This window comes from Pochonia chlamydosporia, chromosome 4 (genome assembly GCF_001653235.2).
Source record: "Pochonia chlamydosporia 170 chromosome 4, whole genome shotgun sequence".
NCBI lineage: Eukaryota > Fungi > Ascomycota > Sordariomycetes > Hypocreales > Clavicipitaceae > Pochonia > Pochonia chlamydosporia.
Genome location: NC_035793.1, coordinates 2,016,280 through 2,033,137, shown reverse-complemented (window position 1 = coordinate 2,033,137; position 16,858 = coordinate 2,016,280). Strand labels below are relative to the sequence as shown.

At 50.6% G+C, this 16,858-nt stretch overlaps 7 protein-coding genes across 7 annotated transcripts; 2 read left to right on the top strand and 5 right to left on the bottom strand.

Annotated features, from left to right (window-relative positions):
• Window positions 1-1,560: 1,560 nt before the first annotated feature.
• VFPPC_16038 (hypothetical protein) lies at window positions 1,561-1,920 on the bottom strand (the record flags this gene model as incomplete). Its single annotated transcript, XM_018293791.1, has 2 exons — window positions 1,561-1,767; window positions 1,825-1,920. The coding sequence occupies 2 exons, from the start codon at window positions 1,918-1,920 to the stop codon at window positions 1,561-1,563; spliced, it is 303 nt and encodes a 100-aa protein (XP_018143585.1).
• A 1,569-nt stretch (window positions 1,921-3,489) lies between these two features.
• On the bottom strand, window positions 3,490-5,552 carry VFPPC_08043 (amino acid permease; the record flags this gene model as incomplete). Its single annotated transcript, XM_018286812.1, has 7 exons — window positions 3,490-3,898; window positions 4,014-4,373; window positions 4,435-4,540; window positions 4,597-4,744; window positions 4,803-4,844; window positions 4,900-5,101; window positions 5,188-5,552. 7 exons carry the CDS (start codon window positions 5,550-5,552, stop codon window positions 3,490-3,492), a joined length of 1,632 nt encoding a protein of 543 aa, XP_018143584.1.
• A 167-nt stretch (window positions 5,553-5,719) lies between these two features.
• On the top strand, window positions 5,720-6,043 carry VFPPC_17853 (hypothetical protein; the record flags this gene model as incomplete). The annotated part of the gene is made up of 1 exon (XM_022429529.1): window positions 5,720-6,043. The coding sequence occupies one exon, from the start codon at window positions 5,720-5,722 to the stop codon at window positions 6,041-6,043; it is 324 nt and encodes a 107-aa protein (XP_022285417.1).
• A 101-nt stretch (window positions 6,044-6,144) lies between these two features.
• Window positions 6,145-6,477, bottom strand: VFPPC_17854 (hypothetical protein; the record flags this gene model as incomplete). Its single annotated transcript, XM_022429530.1, has 1 exon — window positions 6,145-6,477. One exon carries the CDS (start codon window positions 6,475-6,477, stop codon window positions 6,145-6,147), a length of 333 nt encoding a protein of 110 aa, XP_022285416.1.
• Window positions 6,478-7,758: 1,281 nt separating this feature from the next.
• VFPPC_17855 (hypothetical protein) lies at window positions 7,759-8,193 on the bottom strand (the record flags this gene model as incomplete). Its single annotated transcript, XM_022429531.1, has 1 exon — window positions 7,759-8,193. The coding sequence occupies one exon, from the start codon at window positions 8,191-8,193 to the stop codon at window positions 7,759-7,761; it is 435 nt and encodes a 144-aa protein (XP_022285415.1).
• A 2,030-nt stretch (window positions 8,194-10,223) lies between these two features.
• Window positions 10,224-10,726, top strand: VFPPC_17856 (hypothetical protein; the record flags this gene model as incomplete). Its single annotated transcript, XM_022429532.1, has 2 exons — window positions 10,224-10,306; window positions 10,351-10,726. 2 exons carry the CDS (start codon window positions 10,224-10,226, stop codon window positions 10,724-10,726), a joined length of 459 nt encoding a protein of 152 aa, XP_022285414.1.
• A 1,145-nt stretch (window positions 10,727-11,871) lies between these two features.
• On the bottom strand, window positions 11,872-14,704 carry VFPPC_08042 (alpha-glucosidase; the record flags this gene model as incomplete). Its single annotated transcript, XM_018286811.1, has 3 exons — window positions 11,872-13,614; window positions 13,671-14,398; window positions 14,473-14,704. 3 exons carry the CDS (start codon window positions 14,702-14,704, stop codon window positions 11,872-11,874), a joined length of 2,703 nt encoding a protein of 900 aa, XP_018143582.1.
• Between the last annotated feature and the right edge of the window lie 2,154 nt (window positions 14,705-16,858).

The following is a 16,858-nucleotide window of genomic DNA, read 5'->3' as shown; positions in this document are numbered from 1 at the left end:
GGGTTAGTTCGGAGATACTTTGCCAGTGCTAATTCAGAAGGGGGCCTGGAGCCTGAGTAGCGAGCTGCTGGGTATGTTTGTTTGAGCCGCATTACTTCAGAGGCTTAAGTAGCTTGGCGCAAGGTCAATGTATCTCATCAGTACAGACGAGCCATTGAAGCTGGCAAGCACTCCACCATGTGGTGTAACGGAGCACTGCTTTGAAATGCCAGTCACCTTGGATCGTAGATGTCTCACTCCCGAGCTTACAGTTCGCTTTTCCTTCGCCTTCATCCATTGGGACCGTTGAGGCTTGCCCAATCGTATACCCCGCAGTCTGTCCGGTGAAGTACTTCTTGGCGTAAATGTACGGAACGCACCACGGAGAATACTGAGGGCATTCTCCATCGCACTGCTACTCCGGCCGCCCAATGTCACTTGACACCAAAGCGTCATCAAAAGATTACAGAACAGGGTCGTTCAGAGAGGTTATCTGCGGCAATGGCTGTTCAAGCCGAGAGGCGCTATGGGTTGGGATGCCTCGGCGTCGCACCTCCAAGGAACATTACCAGGTGTATTCCAGCCGTTGATGGTCGGCCACCTGTTTGCCCAAGTTTGGTCGACTACCCAGGTAGCAATTCCGAGTTGCGTTCTGGCGTTTTGGAAGGGTCAAAAAAAAAAAAAATACAAAGATACAACGTCAGTTCCGGGAGCCGACCATGTCGCCATTTCGTCTGGGGCAGGGTTCTGCATCACGCCGTTAGACTCCCTGCGTCCGCTTTCTTAGGGGCGCGCCACCAGGCAGAGAGGGGGGTGAGCTGTCGAAGGTGTCGGTACGGCACGATCATCATCCAGGGGCTGGAAGTGACGTGGGAGGAAATTTTTGCAGTCCATGGTCCCCAGCGTGCGTTGACAATCGTTGACAATTGTTAATTCTCCCACGAGCAGGGTTTTGCCCGGCAACTTCGCCAAAGGCAGCTTGCCACCTGACACTAACATGGCATGAGGCAGGACGAAGGCACGGCGCTTGTAGTTCTTTCCCAATGCGCCCAAGAATTGCAAACCAGAAAACATTGAAGATTTGCTTCGCATGCTGCTTGGATGCTCCTTCCTGTGGAGAGATTTCAGATGTCAAAGTTTTGAGGTGGGCCGACCACTTGGTTGGCCATCAATCAATATGTAGGTACACGTCCGTCCGATCCACGTCTCTTGATCATCAACCATCCTCCCGGCATAGAAGTTGGCTTGGGAACACTCCATCCGTAAAATGTACTTTCTTTACCACAATTGAGCGACCACTTCAACTTGGGCAAGGGGACGAAGGGAAAAGCCACGCTTGGCAGACTAACTGTACACCCCTACTCAGGTACCAAGGTACTCGTATCAAGGCCAGCTTTCCGTTCCCCCACATCGCATGGTTGGGTGTGTTTTTCAGCGTCGTTCAAGCATCATGAACAGAGTACCTAGGTACTTAGGTACATATGTACCTAAGTACTAATATCAGTAGCGCACTACATTACAGTACCAATCTCTGGTTTATGATCAACGCAGGAGGGAGGGCAATAAAATGACCAGGCACAGTCACGGCGACATGGGGCTCTCGGCCAGATCCAACGGTCTAGCAAGGTACGGTACTTGCCAGCCAGATTTGATGGAGCATCCCCGTACCCACATCTCGCGACAAAATCTACGAGTCTCCAAGATTAGGAACATGCAGTGCGGGATGGCACAGGAGAAAGGCTCCAGCCGTGAAAGTGAAAACTCTGCGCATCGCATGACAATGTTTATCTCCGGTTTGGATTATCATCTCTCAATTCCCTGATCTACGCTCTAACACACTACAGCCTCCTTTTTCTCCCCTGCGGCCCGTTTCTGTCTCTTATCGCTTTTGTCCAAACGTGGACCATGGGCCACAGACTTGTGGACATGACGTGACCCCATGACCAGTGCCACGACGAACTATGCTATTCTTGGGTCTGTTCGTCAGCACCGAGGCCAATAGTGATTCCACGATCCAACCAAAGGACGGCTGGCAGAAACCGACGTCAAATCCTCTTACCGTGCCTTTCTTAATTGGAAATGAATCTTGTACGTAACCACGATCACCATCAATTGGCCTTGTCTGTGATTGCCCCGACATTGTCCCTGCCGGCCTCGGTCTCTTGCATCGCAATCACCTCCACAACACGTGTCCGCCGGGCTGTCAGGCACGTCACCTCCCCACAGATTGTGCAAGCTTGGGCAACACGGATGGCGAATGCAACAGGGAGCTAGGGTCTTGCTTGAGTTCGTGCAGGACGAAGTGTCTGCATTGCGGCTGTTCTGTCGACAGCTGGATGGGTGCTACTTGCACAAGCAATTATTGGCTAGGACTCAAGGCCGATGTTTGGCCCCCCTGGGACGGAGAATGGTGCAGCAAAAGGCCGACGATGCAGAAAACAAATTCGAGGCTGAAGAGTCTCTGCCCCTTCGCCATTCACAAATTTGATCCATCCAAGTTTTTTGGTCAAGAATTGCTGCAGGCTTGTATTAGCACCCATGCACGACCAATTTGTCAAGGCTGGGTGACAAAATTTTCTCCTTCGTGCTCTGCAGCATGATTAGACCAATTACCTACGGAACTCGCACATTGGAATCAAATGGTGGCTGAAAAGTGAACCATTTCAACATGAAGCAAGATACTTCTGCCTCGGCCACACCCCGAGAGTGCGGGATACCAAACAGTTGGTTTTACGCAACGCTTGCAAGGTTCCATGTCGCATGTTTGACAAGTTTATAGTTGAGCCAACCAGCAATTTACACATTGTTCATCGCATCAGATATTGAATCTGGCTGTGTTTCGGGACCATCAAACCCCGATGCTGTCATCACAAGCCAATCATGAACATCTTTGATGCTACAATATCAGACGAGGCAAACAGGCCAAAAATCTCATCCACCTGCTTTCGCTACAGATTTTAGGTGTCAGAGTTTCAGGAACAACCGGCCACTAAGACATGATGACCCCCATGCACTTTGGCCACTTGTTGATCACCAATGAAGCCCATTCCCCACAAGCCGCTTCACCATGGCAGTGGCCGCCGGAATGCGGATCCTTGGAAGACATTTCAGATTGGCGATGGCACAGGAAATTTAGATCACTTCGCCAAGGACCCTTGAAGGACAGCTGGCATGGCTTATCAAGGTACCTAGGTAAGAAACAATTCGTTGATACAAGGCTCGTAAAATTTTTCACACCAGACAATTCTCTAACGTTTCTGTCCAATTTGCCACCTGCCTTGTGCGCTAAGAGAGCACCTTGGCATCTAGGCAGTCACTTTGATGAGTTGACGTCTCGTCCAATTATGTCATGCTGCAGTTCGTCTCATTCGCTCAAAAGGCTATACCAATAACAATCCGCTAAACTATGGCCAATAGCTGACTTCTAAAAGCACGATAAACTCGCCATGCAAGAAGCTCCAAAAGACAAATAACAAAACAAATGCACCATGGGTTATGTAACAGGTCACCTCAGAACAGCCAATTGAGCACCCTCTTCGTCTTGGACTGCCACCCCTTTGTCTTCTCCGGCTCCCCGTCGTCAGCCGTATGCACATCGGTCACGAGATCCATCTCATCAAGCTTTACCCACTTGGTCTTCTTGACCAGTTTCCAACCCACGTACATGATCAACATGACGGGTAATTCAATGTAGAAGCTGACAAAGCTAACAGCATCGAAGTCAGGGCTGAAACAGCTCCACCCCTGGATCAGGACCAGGAAACTGTTGAGAAATACAGACATCCAGGGTCCGTATGGGTACGTCCAGTTCTTGAAGGGAAGCAGATGGGTCTTGCCTTGGCGCTCAAGACCGGCGCGAAATCGGATGGATGCGATGCCGATTGCGATCCATGATAACTGGTTGGAAACACCGACTAGGCTGTGTGCAGGTCAGCAACGACTGGTCAATACTTGATCCAGATATGGCCCAAGGGAAAAAAAAAACTTTCTCGGTCTTGTCCTTGACCTTGTTTGTTCCGCGTGGTACTACTCACTTTTGCAACCAGGTCCAGAGCTGACCAGCTCCAATGAAGCTCGATCCGAAACATAGGCCGGCAATGAAGCCTGTAGCCAGCACAGCCACCCAAGGAACTTGATTCCTATTCAGCTTGCCAAAGACTCGTGGTGCATGGCCTTCCATAGCCAACGTGTACAATAGCCGCACACCTGCGAAAAGAGCGTGGTTGCCCGCCGACAGGACTGACGTAAGGATAACGGCATTGATGACGCTGCCGGCAGCATGTGCGCCAGTCATTTCGAATACAATCGTGAATGGGGAAGTGCTAGCCTTCTTGGTGCTGAGGTTCGGGTAGTTATATGGGACATTGAGGCCAATGAGAAGAACGGAGAGGATGCTATCAATTTGTGTTAGTCCAATTCCAGGAACCCAGTGACAACCTTGAGCCGAAGACATACTAAAAGAGAAGGATTCTCCAGAAAACGTTCTTCACAACTCGAGGCAAGTTCTTGGTTGGGTTCTTGGTCTCCCCAGCCGTGATGGCAATGGACTCCGTACCACCATCTAAATGGGGTCAGCACCGCTGTCTGCAATATCCTTCCGTGAGTGCAATCACTTACAAGCAAATGAGGCAGTTACAAAAACAGACGCAAAGCCGCCGATGCCTCCGACAAAAGGAGCACCGGGGATATGCCAATTTTCACCACCAATATAGTGGCCGTCACGATTGCCACCGCAGTTGACGACAATACCCATAACAATGAATACCTTGAAGACAGGTTAGTTATAGCTTGTAATGCCGGCGAAGAAGAAACCTAATACTTACAATGATAGTAATAACCTTGAGAAGACTGAGCCAATATTCCAGCTGTTGACTAGTCAGTTTCGCGGTCCCTGCTCTGAGGCTTGGCCAAAACACGTACCTCGCCATATGCTCTGACGGTGATGATATTCACGGCAATCAAGACAACCCAGAAAATTAAACTCAGCGCCCAACCAGGAAAATTGGTCGTCCAATATTCCAAGACCAACTGCAGCGCAACCAAATCCGCCGCTGTGGAAACTGCATCGTTAAACCAATAATTCCAAGTAAGCGCAAATCCAAATGCATCGTCGACGAATCGTCTGGTTTTCGGACTGTCAGCTGTTGTACCCCCTGTACTCCCAGACGTGCTACAGAGCCGTCAGGAAACAGAAAATGAGACGCTTACCCGGCAAAGGAGCAAAAGCTACCGGCGATAGGAATGAATGCCGCCATCTCGCCCAGGCTGAGCATCGTGACAAAGACAATGGCGCCAGTGATGGCATAGCAAATCAGCAACGAGGCAGGACCGCCTGTAGCCAATGACTTTCCTGTGCCCAAGAACAAGCCCGTGCCGATTGTGCCACCAATGGCAATCATCTGCACCTGACGAGCAGAAAGGGCACGCTTGAGGTGATCCGACTCTTTGGCTCTGGTGCCATCTTCGATGTGCTGGGGATTTCCACGCCGACCTTCGGAGTCGACGTCGTCGCTGTGAATCTTACCAACGGCATCGGACGAGCCCATGTCCTGCGGCTGACCTTTTTCCGCCATGACGAACGACCTGTCTGCACGTCCACAAAGAGGCGGATTTCTGGAAAAGGAGTAGAACAAAGGAAGGAATCTGCTCCCCCAACCACGCAGGTAAGATGAGAAGAAATGCGTCGGGGCCCTTTCAAAGGAAGATGCGGGGGACGGAGCCCGTGCAGATTATTTGCCCAATGGAGCAAAGCCAATGTTACCCCGGACTAAATAAGCTCTGCTTTAGCCAGTCATGCAGCAAGTCCCAAGGTGGAAGGCAGGATGCAAGCTTAAAACGAAACAGAGATAGCTCAGCTGTCAATGGAAGGCCGACGTTCTGCTATTTAAGACAAGAAATTCTAGAAGAAAAGAAAGATTGGCGCCAAGGATTCCAAAGCACGCGACGTTATGTCTCGTCCCGGCTGGGCTTACAGAAAAGCTCTTACTGGGCCACTATTGCGTGCTCAACTGGTTCCACTGGCCATGCCAATTTAGTCGTCAATCCAAAATCCTTCCCCATTTGAGTTCAAGTGGCTCGTGGCAAACTCGGCACCGAGCTCCGGGAGGCGGATGCCACTTCCGGCATCGCGGCATTGGTGGAGATTGCAGAAACAATGTTTTGGGCTTAATATGTATGGCACAAACTATCCACGGCACCATGGCACCATATCCACCGATGCCAAGTATACACTAACATAGCACAGCATTCAATTGTGTGCTGCCCGATATGTGGGTACCTTTTCCAGCTCAAGTATGTTTTGCATCCCGCCCCCTGTGGCATCTGGCTTGCCCTCCTGTATCGTTGCCACATCTGCTTGACAGGTTGGATCCACAGTATCGTGGAATACAAAAGGGTCTCAACTGGATTGGTGAGACCAGACGGCGCCACCTGTGAGAGGCCTGTGGTCTCTGGTGTGCTTAGCATTACACAAACGGCGACCGGGACTGTCGCTTCCATGACATTCAGGCATCATGCTTGTCCAGTCAGCGAATCAAATAAAGGTGTTTTCGAAAAAGAAACAACCAGGTTATATTATAGAAATTATAGTTTTGCTTTGCAAGGGTTCACCCGTCTGACGAACTACCCAAGTTGGGGGCGGAGAAGTCAAACGTGGCAGAAGAAACCACAAAAATGAAGGAAGGAACGGTTGTTGCTCCAGGGGGAGCAAAAGACGAATGAGAAAAATTGAGTGTGTAAAACGGTGACATTGCGACAGCAAGGAAGCATTCCACAAAACTGGAATCTGTTGCCTTTTCTGCTGTTCTGTCATCCGTATAGTATGTGTCCGTAATCGAACGAAGACGCCATAAACAGCCCCGGATGTGAAAAAGCCCCTCTCAATTGCCAGTAAATCGGTGATTAAGGCCGGGAAGATTCTCCAATCATACCATAGAGAAGGAGCAAGGGCCGGTTGGTTCCTATCCAGAAAGATCCCGCCCCTGTGCTGGACGAACGCCAAAAATCACTGACAAATAGCCTAACCAAACACGTTGCTTTTAAGTCGTTTCGGCCGTTGCATCATTCCCACGAACAATATCAGAGTTTCTTCCGCTCACGTTGATTTCGGTTATTGGCGTCAGAGTCCTTCTTTGGGCTCTCGTGAGGGTCGGGAAGTAGAACGCGATCCATTTTTATGCCATCTGGGTTGCCGAACATGGCGTTCACGCGATCTATGCCTAGAGCTTTCCTGTCCGATCTCCGCTGAGTGACAGTCGGACAACAGCTATATCTTTTTAGCTCGTTTTATCACCGTGTATTGCCGGCTCTGGATTCTGTACTTACTTCTCGGGGTCACACCCACGATCCTCCTCTACAGATAGAGAACCCACTGAAGGCATGTTTGTGCACTCGAGTAGTGGCAGCCTCAATATCCAATGAGGGAAATATGAAGAGAGAGAAATTTTATGACCACACCGTATTTGAGAACTAGTGTTGGGCAGAGTTGGCAAAAAAATCTTAATCAGTACTGCAGATTGCATGTCGAAGTAGTGGCCAGAGGTTGGGGTGGAGGGGCATTTTATACAATATTGTTGGCACAATTCCGTCAACTCTCACATCGACGCACAGAACGAATGGCGAGAATAGTTTTAAGATTGAAAAAGCTCCATCAGCGCAAAGAAGCAAAACACAGAAATCATGCCACAACTGCCATTTGTCTGCCAGGGTTCTTGTTGTCAGTGCAGTATGCTCGGCTGATGGTGCCGTCGCCGCCACACGCCACACTCCAAAGTGACTAACTCAAAAGGTTGGTATGTAGTGTTGTTTTTCCCTGTTTTCAAAAGGTACGGCCCTGACGAGACGATGGTAATTTGCTGTCCGCCTGGCAATGCTGGGACCGGAATGAGGTTTGAGGACTTGGCCTCGGGGTATTCTTAGTGACGTGGCAGCGGGTAATAATCCGACCCCTGGTAGCCTTGAATCCAATTGGAGAGCGATGTGCGGCAGACAGAAACAAAGGCCTTGGAGATGAATATGAAGCATGGGGCAACGTACAGGCCGGGAGGCTGTAGCCGGAAGCCGCATGGTCTTGTTCAACATCCCCTGCTCCGGCTGGGTGACGGCAGAGCTAATAGCACGGACCCCCCCTTCTTTTCTTTTGATATTGCACAGCGTAATGATCGATGCTGGAGACGAAAGGCTTGTTGTTTTGATGCACAGACCGGGGATAGCCATGACGGATGGAAATACGACAAGTCTGTGCTGCAAGAGCCGTAGCCGCCGTTGACGTCTGTGGTCCCTTAAGGCTAAACGATTTCATTGAGGGTTAGTTAGAGTGTCCTCGAAAGAGTCTGAATCCATCGTCACTGCACCATCTTGTGCATGCTAATCAGGACGTATAATAAAATCTGAACATTGGCAGTGGGGAACAGAGTTGTCAGCTTGTGGAAGTGCCACTCCCTTGGCGAAGAAGAGCTTGGTTTGAGAGAGTGAATATTCAAAGACATTGAAGGGATGCCATCGAAGAGGTGAAGTACAAGACGGAACCTTGAAGAGCAAAAGTTTGCAGTACGCCCGACGATATCCGACTGATTTGTGTCGGGTTGCACAAGAGAAGATGAGAGACTGTGCCGGCCCATTGTTCTGACGGCCAGGCTTCAGCTGGTAAATTATCTTTCCCCTCTTTGAAAGAATTGCCGGTGCTTCCCAGGCATGATTCACTTTCAGAGATAGACATGAATGAACATGAACGTGGCCAGGAATAGGAGCATGAACATAAACATGCACATGTGAACATGGGTGGACGGTTGACAGCCCATGGTCCGATGCAACCTGGACGCAGACGCAGACATGGACTTCAATGTTGGCTGTCAATTTCCCTCCCGGCTTTTCCACTTCCTGCTTTACTCCCGCAACAACACTGGTGAAGCGTCAGCTGGACCCACAGAAACAAAATAGATAAAGTGTCTGGTCAACTGCTCTTCCGCCTTCTCGTACATTCCCCGTACCAGGGTCCCTGTTCGCCGGGTGTCACTCCATGTCGAGCTCTAGAAGCATGGTTGTACCTTGGGAGTAAGACGCCTCCTAACTAACCGATTGGGTGAGGTTGGTATGGGCTGCCTCGACGACAAGAAAGCTTCGCATTGCTATCAAATCGCAATCTGCTGGATTGGGCCGTGGATGTAGCTAAGAATTTGAGCTGATCAATGCCGGGGACTCGGGATTGGAGACTACCGTTTTGGCATTGGGGTAAGTTCTGGCGATGGGTACCTATCCTCTCCTTGGAACTTGCAGTCCGTTAAATTACGCAGGGTGAGAAATTTCACAAAGAGGAGACGTTAGTTATTAGAGCCGTATCTCGAGACGCAAGACAAGCCGTATTTCGTGGCCACTCCAAAACACCATAGAGCGCCACAAGAGGGACCAGAAATGAAGTCAAGACTAAAGGAACAAGGCCAAAGCTCGACGACTCTGGTTGAAGCGGAAGCGCAAACAAAAGGCAAACAAGAACACCCACCCGTCCTTCATCCAGTCGACCCTCCAAGTATGTAGCTGCCGCCGCATGGTTGTCGCCTGGGCAGCCAGGTCCGCAATTTGTCACTAGGCGATGGCACAGGAAGCAGATCCTGCATCGTCTAGTCCCCGTTAAATTAACAAGCCATCACAGGGGTTTTTTGCAGGTAGCCGCCTCCAATCCTTGTTGGAGGTCCGGCGCATTGGGTCAACTTCAACATAGGCATTCCCTAACGACTGTGGAAAGCCACAGTAGACGTGGCAGAGTGAGAGCCATACAATCCCTGTGCATGCGTATGTGCTGCCGTGTTCGTGCCTGGCTCACCTCTGAATGGTAAGCTACCTGATTCGACCATCATTATAGATTCCACGATGTGAATTCGTACAGTAACATGCAGGAACGCTGCTCGCCGCGTTGCAACTTTTGGGGCTAAATTAGCCGTCATATTTCAACGAGCAGGTGAATTTGAAGAACATTGCCAGAATTTACGATATACAAGCAATGGACAAAAAGCAATACGATTGTGTACTGACGGCGGGATGACCGACTCGGAGCAAGGACAAAGTACACCCTGTGCCTTGTTGTCAGCAGAGAATTCACTGTTAGACAATGAGACAACCAACGAGACAACAAAACAAGTGGCGGGCCGGCAAGAGTGCGATTGGTTAGACTGAGGAAACGAAAGGGCGGAAATGTGAGAAGTGAAATCCTGAACGGAACTCAATGTCAAGGGCTTGTACGACGTGAGCGCATGGAGCCAGGGCTACAGGCAGCGCCTTGTGCGTACACTCTCGATAGTCGAACCTGCAGGGCACACCCTTATGAAGCACCCAGGCCGTCCGCACATTTGCCTTTTACGGGCTTTTGGGGGGATTGAGAGCTGATGAGTGCATACAAGGCGGTGAAACCTGGCCGAGCTGCCCTTCTCAGGAGGCTACTGGACGGGTTTCCCACACCATTCGTGTTTGTTTGGAACGAGGAGGTCCCATGTGTACGGGTATTGGTAGGTGCCATGCGAGCGATAGACAGGGGAAGCCGAGCTTGGAGCAACACAACATGCTTTCTTCAATGACATCTGCAGGCAAGGTTCCAGAGGACGTGAATATTGGCGCGTTCCAGTCAAGCGGTTGCCAAGCAAGACTAGCATTTGTGTCGAGATGTATGACACCCACGGCGAAGACGGTGTTACGAAGACTATCAAGGTGTTGGGGAATGGCCTATGCATACTACGAGTCATGGACAGGCGCAAATTAGAGGCGATGCGCTCACCTCCTGTCGCTCTCTTTGCTATGATACTGATTGGAATTGGTGGGTAAGCAAAAACGCAATTGTCTTGTGCGCATCTGTTTCAAGGTGTTAGTCTGGCTGTGCTAAACTCCTCTTTGACATTATAGAATCCCGTGGCTGAGTTGACTTCCAAAGGTAGAAAGGGAACTTGGGGGAAACCTGGCCAAAGTAATGGTTAACCTTGGAACGAATTGACGGCTCCGACTGAAACTTGCTTTTCTCCGAGAACTCGTACCAACTGTCTGGTTCTCGGCGAGGAGAAACGCCATGCGACCCAAGTGTGCGGGCAAGGCGCAAGGCGCCGCCGCATTATACCAAGGGTGTATCCATACCTGTTCCTCTGATCTCACACAGCTTACCCAGAGATATGGTGAAGTGATTGATATTTCCGCTAGTCCTGCATCCTGGGTCCAGGATTGGGGTGTGGTCTTACACACGGCAGGCCATGTTGGAAGCACTTTACATGCATGACCGTACGCAGGGGGAGTCCTCATGGGACGACGAAAGCTTCAAATGCAAGAAAAAAGGCACCAGAACCACCAAGCCACGAAATTTGTACGTGGAAAGAGTTGATTGGAATTACCAATGGCCGCATAATAGGCCGCTTGAGGTTCCACGACGCTTGCGTCGCCCAAACTCGTTGGTGGGGTGTGGCTGCCTTCACCGGCTGGTTGGTACTGCAATATGTCACCGCTGTCGAATGCTCTGGAACAGGTGTTTGAACTTGGACGCCCGCAATGCTGGGCGTCTGGGGTTATGGTGGGTTGCAGATCGGACCAAACCGACCGGGATGGCAGAAACAAGAACCCCTGTAATATCGATTTTTATGCGCATACATAATCCAGAGGTTGCCAAGAGATGATGGATGTGGAAAGAAATGACGGGAATTGCTGATGCTGAAATTTGGAGTAATGAAAAGTAGTCAGCTTTTCCAGGCTAGATCTGCAGGTCTCTGGCTGTCATCATGCACGAGATAAGGGGCCAAGGCCAAGCAGCATCTTTCAATGGGCGCGAGAGAAATGGAAAAAGAAGCACAGCTGGTGAAACCCCAAAAATAGGAACGTAGATTATTGCAAATTTCCCGCTGCTCTAGTGTTTAATTAAACACAGTCTTACAGATCTACAGTAAAGGACTCTGAAAGCTGCTTATCCACAGTCACCGACTTGGTCGCCCTGGCGGCCTGGGAACCAGTGACGCCCAGAAGTGTAATCTTTGCCAGTTTCGCCTTGGTCTTGTATCCAAACGTGCCCTTGGCAACAAGCCGGCCCTTGTTGTACTCGAATTCAATGTGAGACTTCTCCTTGGGGTCCAAACTATCCCCATCGTCCAGGTACAGCGATCCCTTGGCACTACCGTCCTTGCCCAGCGGAACCAACAGTTCGAAATCCTGGCTGCGCAGCTCGTCCGTCGTCATGGCGGACTTGACACGCAGGGGAACTATGACGCCACCGCGCAGGAAGAGCGGGATGTCCGTGATCGCCTGGTCCTTCATAGTGATTGTCTTTGCTTGTCCGCGAATCTGCTCGTGGGTGTAGAAGTCGTAGAAGATGTCGTCGGGGAGATATACATCCACGCTTGTAGATCCCTCCTGTGTAACTGGCGCGACGAGCAGCGACGGGCCCCAGAAGAATTGCAATTCTAGCCCGAATGTGTTCTTATCGTTGGGGTACAGATAAAACATGGGGTTGAGCGCTGGTGTTCCATCCGTGCTCTGCTGCATCATCGCAGTGTAGAAATAGTCGAGTAATCTGTACCGAATGTCAATGGCCTTCTTTGCAGCTTTGGTGACTGACTTCCATAGGTAGAACTCCTGATCGACTTGGCCCTCTGCATTGTGGTTACGATAGAACGGCTGGAAGGCACCCAACATGGCCCATCTGGCACAGAGCTCTTCCGTCGTATCCTTGTTGAAGCCGCAGACATCTGAGCCAACCATTGATACCTGGAAGATGGAGTTGAACTGTAACATTTGGCGGATACTCCACTGGTAGTGCGGCCAGTCGGAGTCGTTGTCGCCCAGCCAGTGCGAGACGTGGGAGCCTGCGCCGGCGAAGGTGGAACGCGTAATGACGAGTGGTCGGCTGGAGGGGCGTCGAGCGAGCATGGCCTTGCGGGATGCGGCGGACATCATGGTCCCGTAGAGGTTGTGTGTGTCGAAGAGCGTGAGGCCGTTGTGGTGGATGAGACTGGTGTTGATGCTCTTTTGGGGTAGTGGTCCGTAGGCGTTGTGGATGGCATACGGAGGAGAGATGAGTTCACGGCCTGGCAGACCTTTCCACTTGTTGGAAGAGGTGGATGGGACACCTTCTGCGCGGGTATCCACGCCACTGTCGACGGATGTTTTCTTCTCAACTGATAATGGCTGCTCTGCTTCCCTTCGCTTGCAGTTCGTGCCGGCCGGTTGGAAATCGCACGGCCACCCTGGTAGTTCTCTTGGCGGGTTACGGACTGGTGGCGGCGGCGGAGGGTACTGTTTAGCAGCCTCCACAGGGTCAAGACATGGGAAATCGCAAAAGTTGGACGGTTCGTTCATATCGATCCACAGGTAGTCGATGTCGATGCCTGTTTGCGGAGAAAAGAATTCAGCGAATTCCTTGTTCCAGTACTCCTGGACGCCGTTGGAGAACCAGTCCGGATAGGCAGTCAGGCCGGGCCACACGACGCCGTGGAAGGTCTGCTTGGTGGAGTTGAGGAGGAAGATGTCGTCCTTGACTCCGTTGTTGTACGGGCCGTAGTTTTTGGCCGCGACGGCAGGGTCAACCATCAGGACGAACTTTTGCTTGTTGGCGTGCAGATGGGCTACCAGCTCGCGCATTTTGCTCATGGGGAATCGCTGGGGGTCTACGGAGAAGATCTGGGTGAACAAGTTAGCAGCGTGGTACAAGATGATTGAGCGTGGGGAGTACGAACAGCTCGCCCGTCCATGTAGTCGATATCGGTCCACATGGTTTCGAGAGGAATGCCGGCTTTGCTGTAATTGTATACAACTTCGGCGACGTTGAAAACGTCCTGGTAGCCCCATCGGCACTGGTGGAAACCAAGGCCAGCGTAGGGTACTGTAACTGAAAGGCCGGTGATTTCGGAATACTGCTTGGTTACTTCGATGGGTGTTGGCCCGGCCAAGAAGTAAAAGTCAAACACGCCGCCCAGGGTATTATACTCCAGGTACTGGCCAGAGTGGTCCTTATCGATGATGACGTCCATGCCATTGGAGTTGAGTAAAAAGACGCCGTGGGATCCTTTTTCGCGGTGCTCAATGTAAATAGGATGAGTACCGTAGAGATTCCAATTATTAGGGATGGAAGGAGTATCAGCGTTCCACAAGGTGCGTGTGTAGTTGGTGGTCTGTAGCCGAAAGGAGTCGGAGTGTTCTCCCAAGCCATACAGGTTGGCATCCGTGGGCAGGTGAGTCCTCAACCGAAGATACTGGTCCTCAAACACTAAACCTGCAGCAGACGAGTCAAAGAGAACTTCGTTGGTCTTGGAACGGCTGATTTTGAAGGAGAATGGGTTCTCCTTGTAGTCAAATTTCAAGGCCGCGTTACTGGCCTTGCCTGGCTTGGGGCGAGGGAACACGGACTCCGGAACCTGGTAGACTTGTTCCGCAGCGTCATAAATCTTGACATGAATACGGTCCGCTGTACAATGATATGTTAGTCGTTTGTGTGGGGAGAAGGTCGTGACAGTAAGCCCAAGACGCGAATACACTCACATGTTTCAACAGTAACGTCAAGCTTCAGGTTATCCAAGTCCTTGCCGTACACGTTGCACTTTGGACCGGCAAGATGCAAATCTGCTTTGATTCCGTTGCTCGTCTTCTTCACATTGGAAGCCTTGTATCCAGGACATTTTGCCAAGCCATCACCGCCATTGTTTGTGGCAGCGGCAGCAACTACTTGCAGCCCGCCGAAGGCGAAGAATTGGATAAATTCGCTTGCCCTCATTGTCGCGCGTCTCGTACGCCTAGGCAAGAATCTTGAGACGAGTGTTCACAAGAAGGAGAGTCTTGAAGAATGAGTGCGACTGCAGGGGGCGGTCACCGGACCTGTAGACCACGCGGCACCTACGGCGCATTTATACGCGATGCTTGCAAAGGGCATGCAGGTCGGAGAATTGTGTGAATCTTCTGGTTGGATTCTCCGACGTCGAGTCCAAGCAAGAGTTAGATTGTCCCGGTCCCTTGCTAGCCAACTGTGCGTACATGTGTAACGGACCGAATACACGACAGTTCGAGTCTGCAGGAGCAACCTCAATACTTTTAGCTTGGACGCATTGAGAAGAAACTGCAGATCGTGGGTATGACGTGGAGAAGGTTCGGCAGGTCGTGTCAAGACTCAAGAGCCGGGCAAGGGGTGATTGATGGTGGGTTTATGTCGAGTGGCTGAAGAATGGCCAATGCTGATGGTGGTTCATTTTAGATTGGTGAAGTGGAACATTGAAGTGAAGTCTGGTGCAATGGGAGTGGATGTGGATTGTAGGAGGGAGTCGAGTGCGGAGTCTCCGCTTCCCCGCAAGTTTGCATGGACCAGGTCATACTCATTTGGCTGTGGCTGCGGGGTAACTTAACTGGTACTTTACTTGACCACACATTGTTGAAGCTCCAAGACAGACATCAATCTCGGGCAACAACTCTGATTGACAATCCTGCGCAAAGTCAGGGTGAATAGGAGTTTATGAACATAAAAATGTTTATTAAAAGACTTGCAAAGGAAACCCTTCTATTAAGCTCGACGGAGAGGAACTTTTCTCTACAAGCTATGGATAGGGTTAGCACTGTGTTTAATTCAAGCTGGCAAACAGAAAGAATGGCGCTCCAAGTTCATGCGGGTTGTTGCACAAGTTAACGCCTCAACGCCTCCCCAATAGCACAAGGCTCAGTGGCTCAGGTACACATGTATACAAGGCAAATGAAAATTCCCTGTCCCGTCTGAAATTACGTGATACTTGACACGGTTCTCCCTCCAACTTTGTCAGCCAGAGCTCCTTGCTGTCCAATGCAAAATCTTCAAATCATCTTACGACTATAGGGATGAAGACTTGACCGTTAATCGGTCCTATTCTCTGTCAAAATGAGGTTTACAAGACGCTGCTAGAAATCCATGTCCACTCCTGCAGCTCGTCATCCTACAAGGGTTACAAAGCAACCCCCGACGGGTCTCAAAAGTACCATCCCACCAGGCTGAACACCGTTATATACCATGAAAACCTACTGTATACTCGGCAGTAGACAAATATTCCATGCTGCCACAGAACCATATATGACCCGCCTCTGCCGGCGGCGGTGGGTTGGATTGGCGCGGGTGGCGATCATGATCGAATTGGCGCTTGTCGGGCCGAGAAACGTACACAGGGCTCGTCAGGAACAGGGTTGTTTGGGTCATGGCAGAGCTTGGTTTAGTTTACTAGTATCTATGGTAAATAGGTGAATTGTGAAGCCTCATTGTTTTACGAATCAAAGCTTGCCAATATCCCAGCATATGTTTCTCTGTGCCGTCGGAGCTTCATGACTGGACACTAGACTACCCGGACTTGAGTTATATCTATCTTTTGAAAACTTCATTTTCAAAGGCTGCGGCTGCATGTCATCGTGAACACAAGCACCATATGATGCTGGTACTGTACACTGAACATGGCTAAAGAGAAGGCCAAGGGCTAAGACACCGCCAGCAATGACAACCAACATCAACCAATCCCCCGGGCACCACAGTGAATAATGTTTTCATGCCCTCTCTTTACCTGAACCGACGGTCTAATCGGTGTGTTGCGAGAAAGTGCCTGGCTTCCTGGCCGACCTCTTCGTTTCTCGACCAGAGGTGGCGCAGGCGTCCATAAACACAACGTACTTGGACACTTTCTGCTTAAGCTCAAAGTAGATCAAGGGCATGGAGGTGCGCCATTTCAGTTGCTACGTCTTGTCCCGGAAAAACTGCACCGACTTGCGCACACGACTAAGCTCCAGCTGGGCTCCCTCAAGTGGCTTTTGCTTCTTTGTGTAGGCAGCATTGAATGCTCCCAGCGTCTCCGGTATCTACCATAAGAACCAACATGCTAAATTACGTCATATTTGGCGGAATCAACAGGATTAATCCAAGATGCCT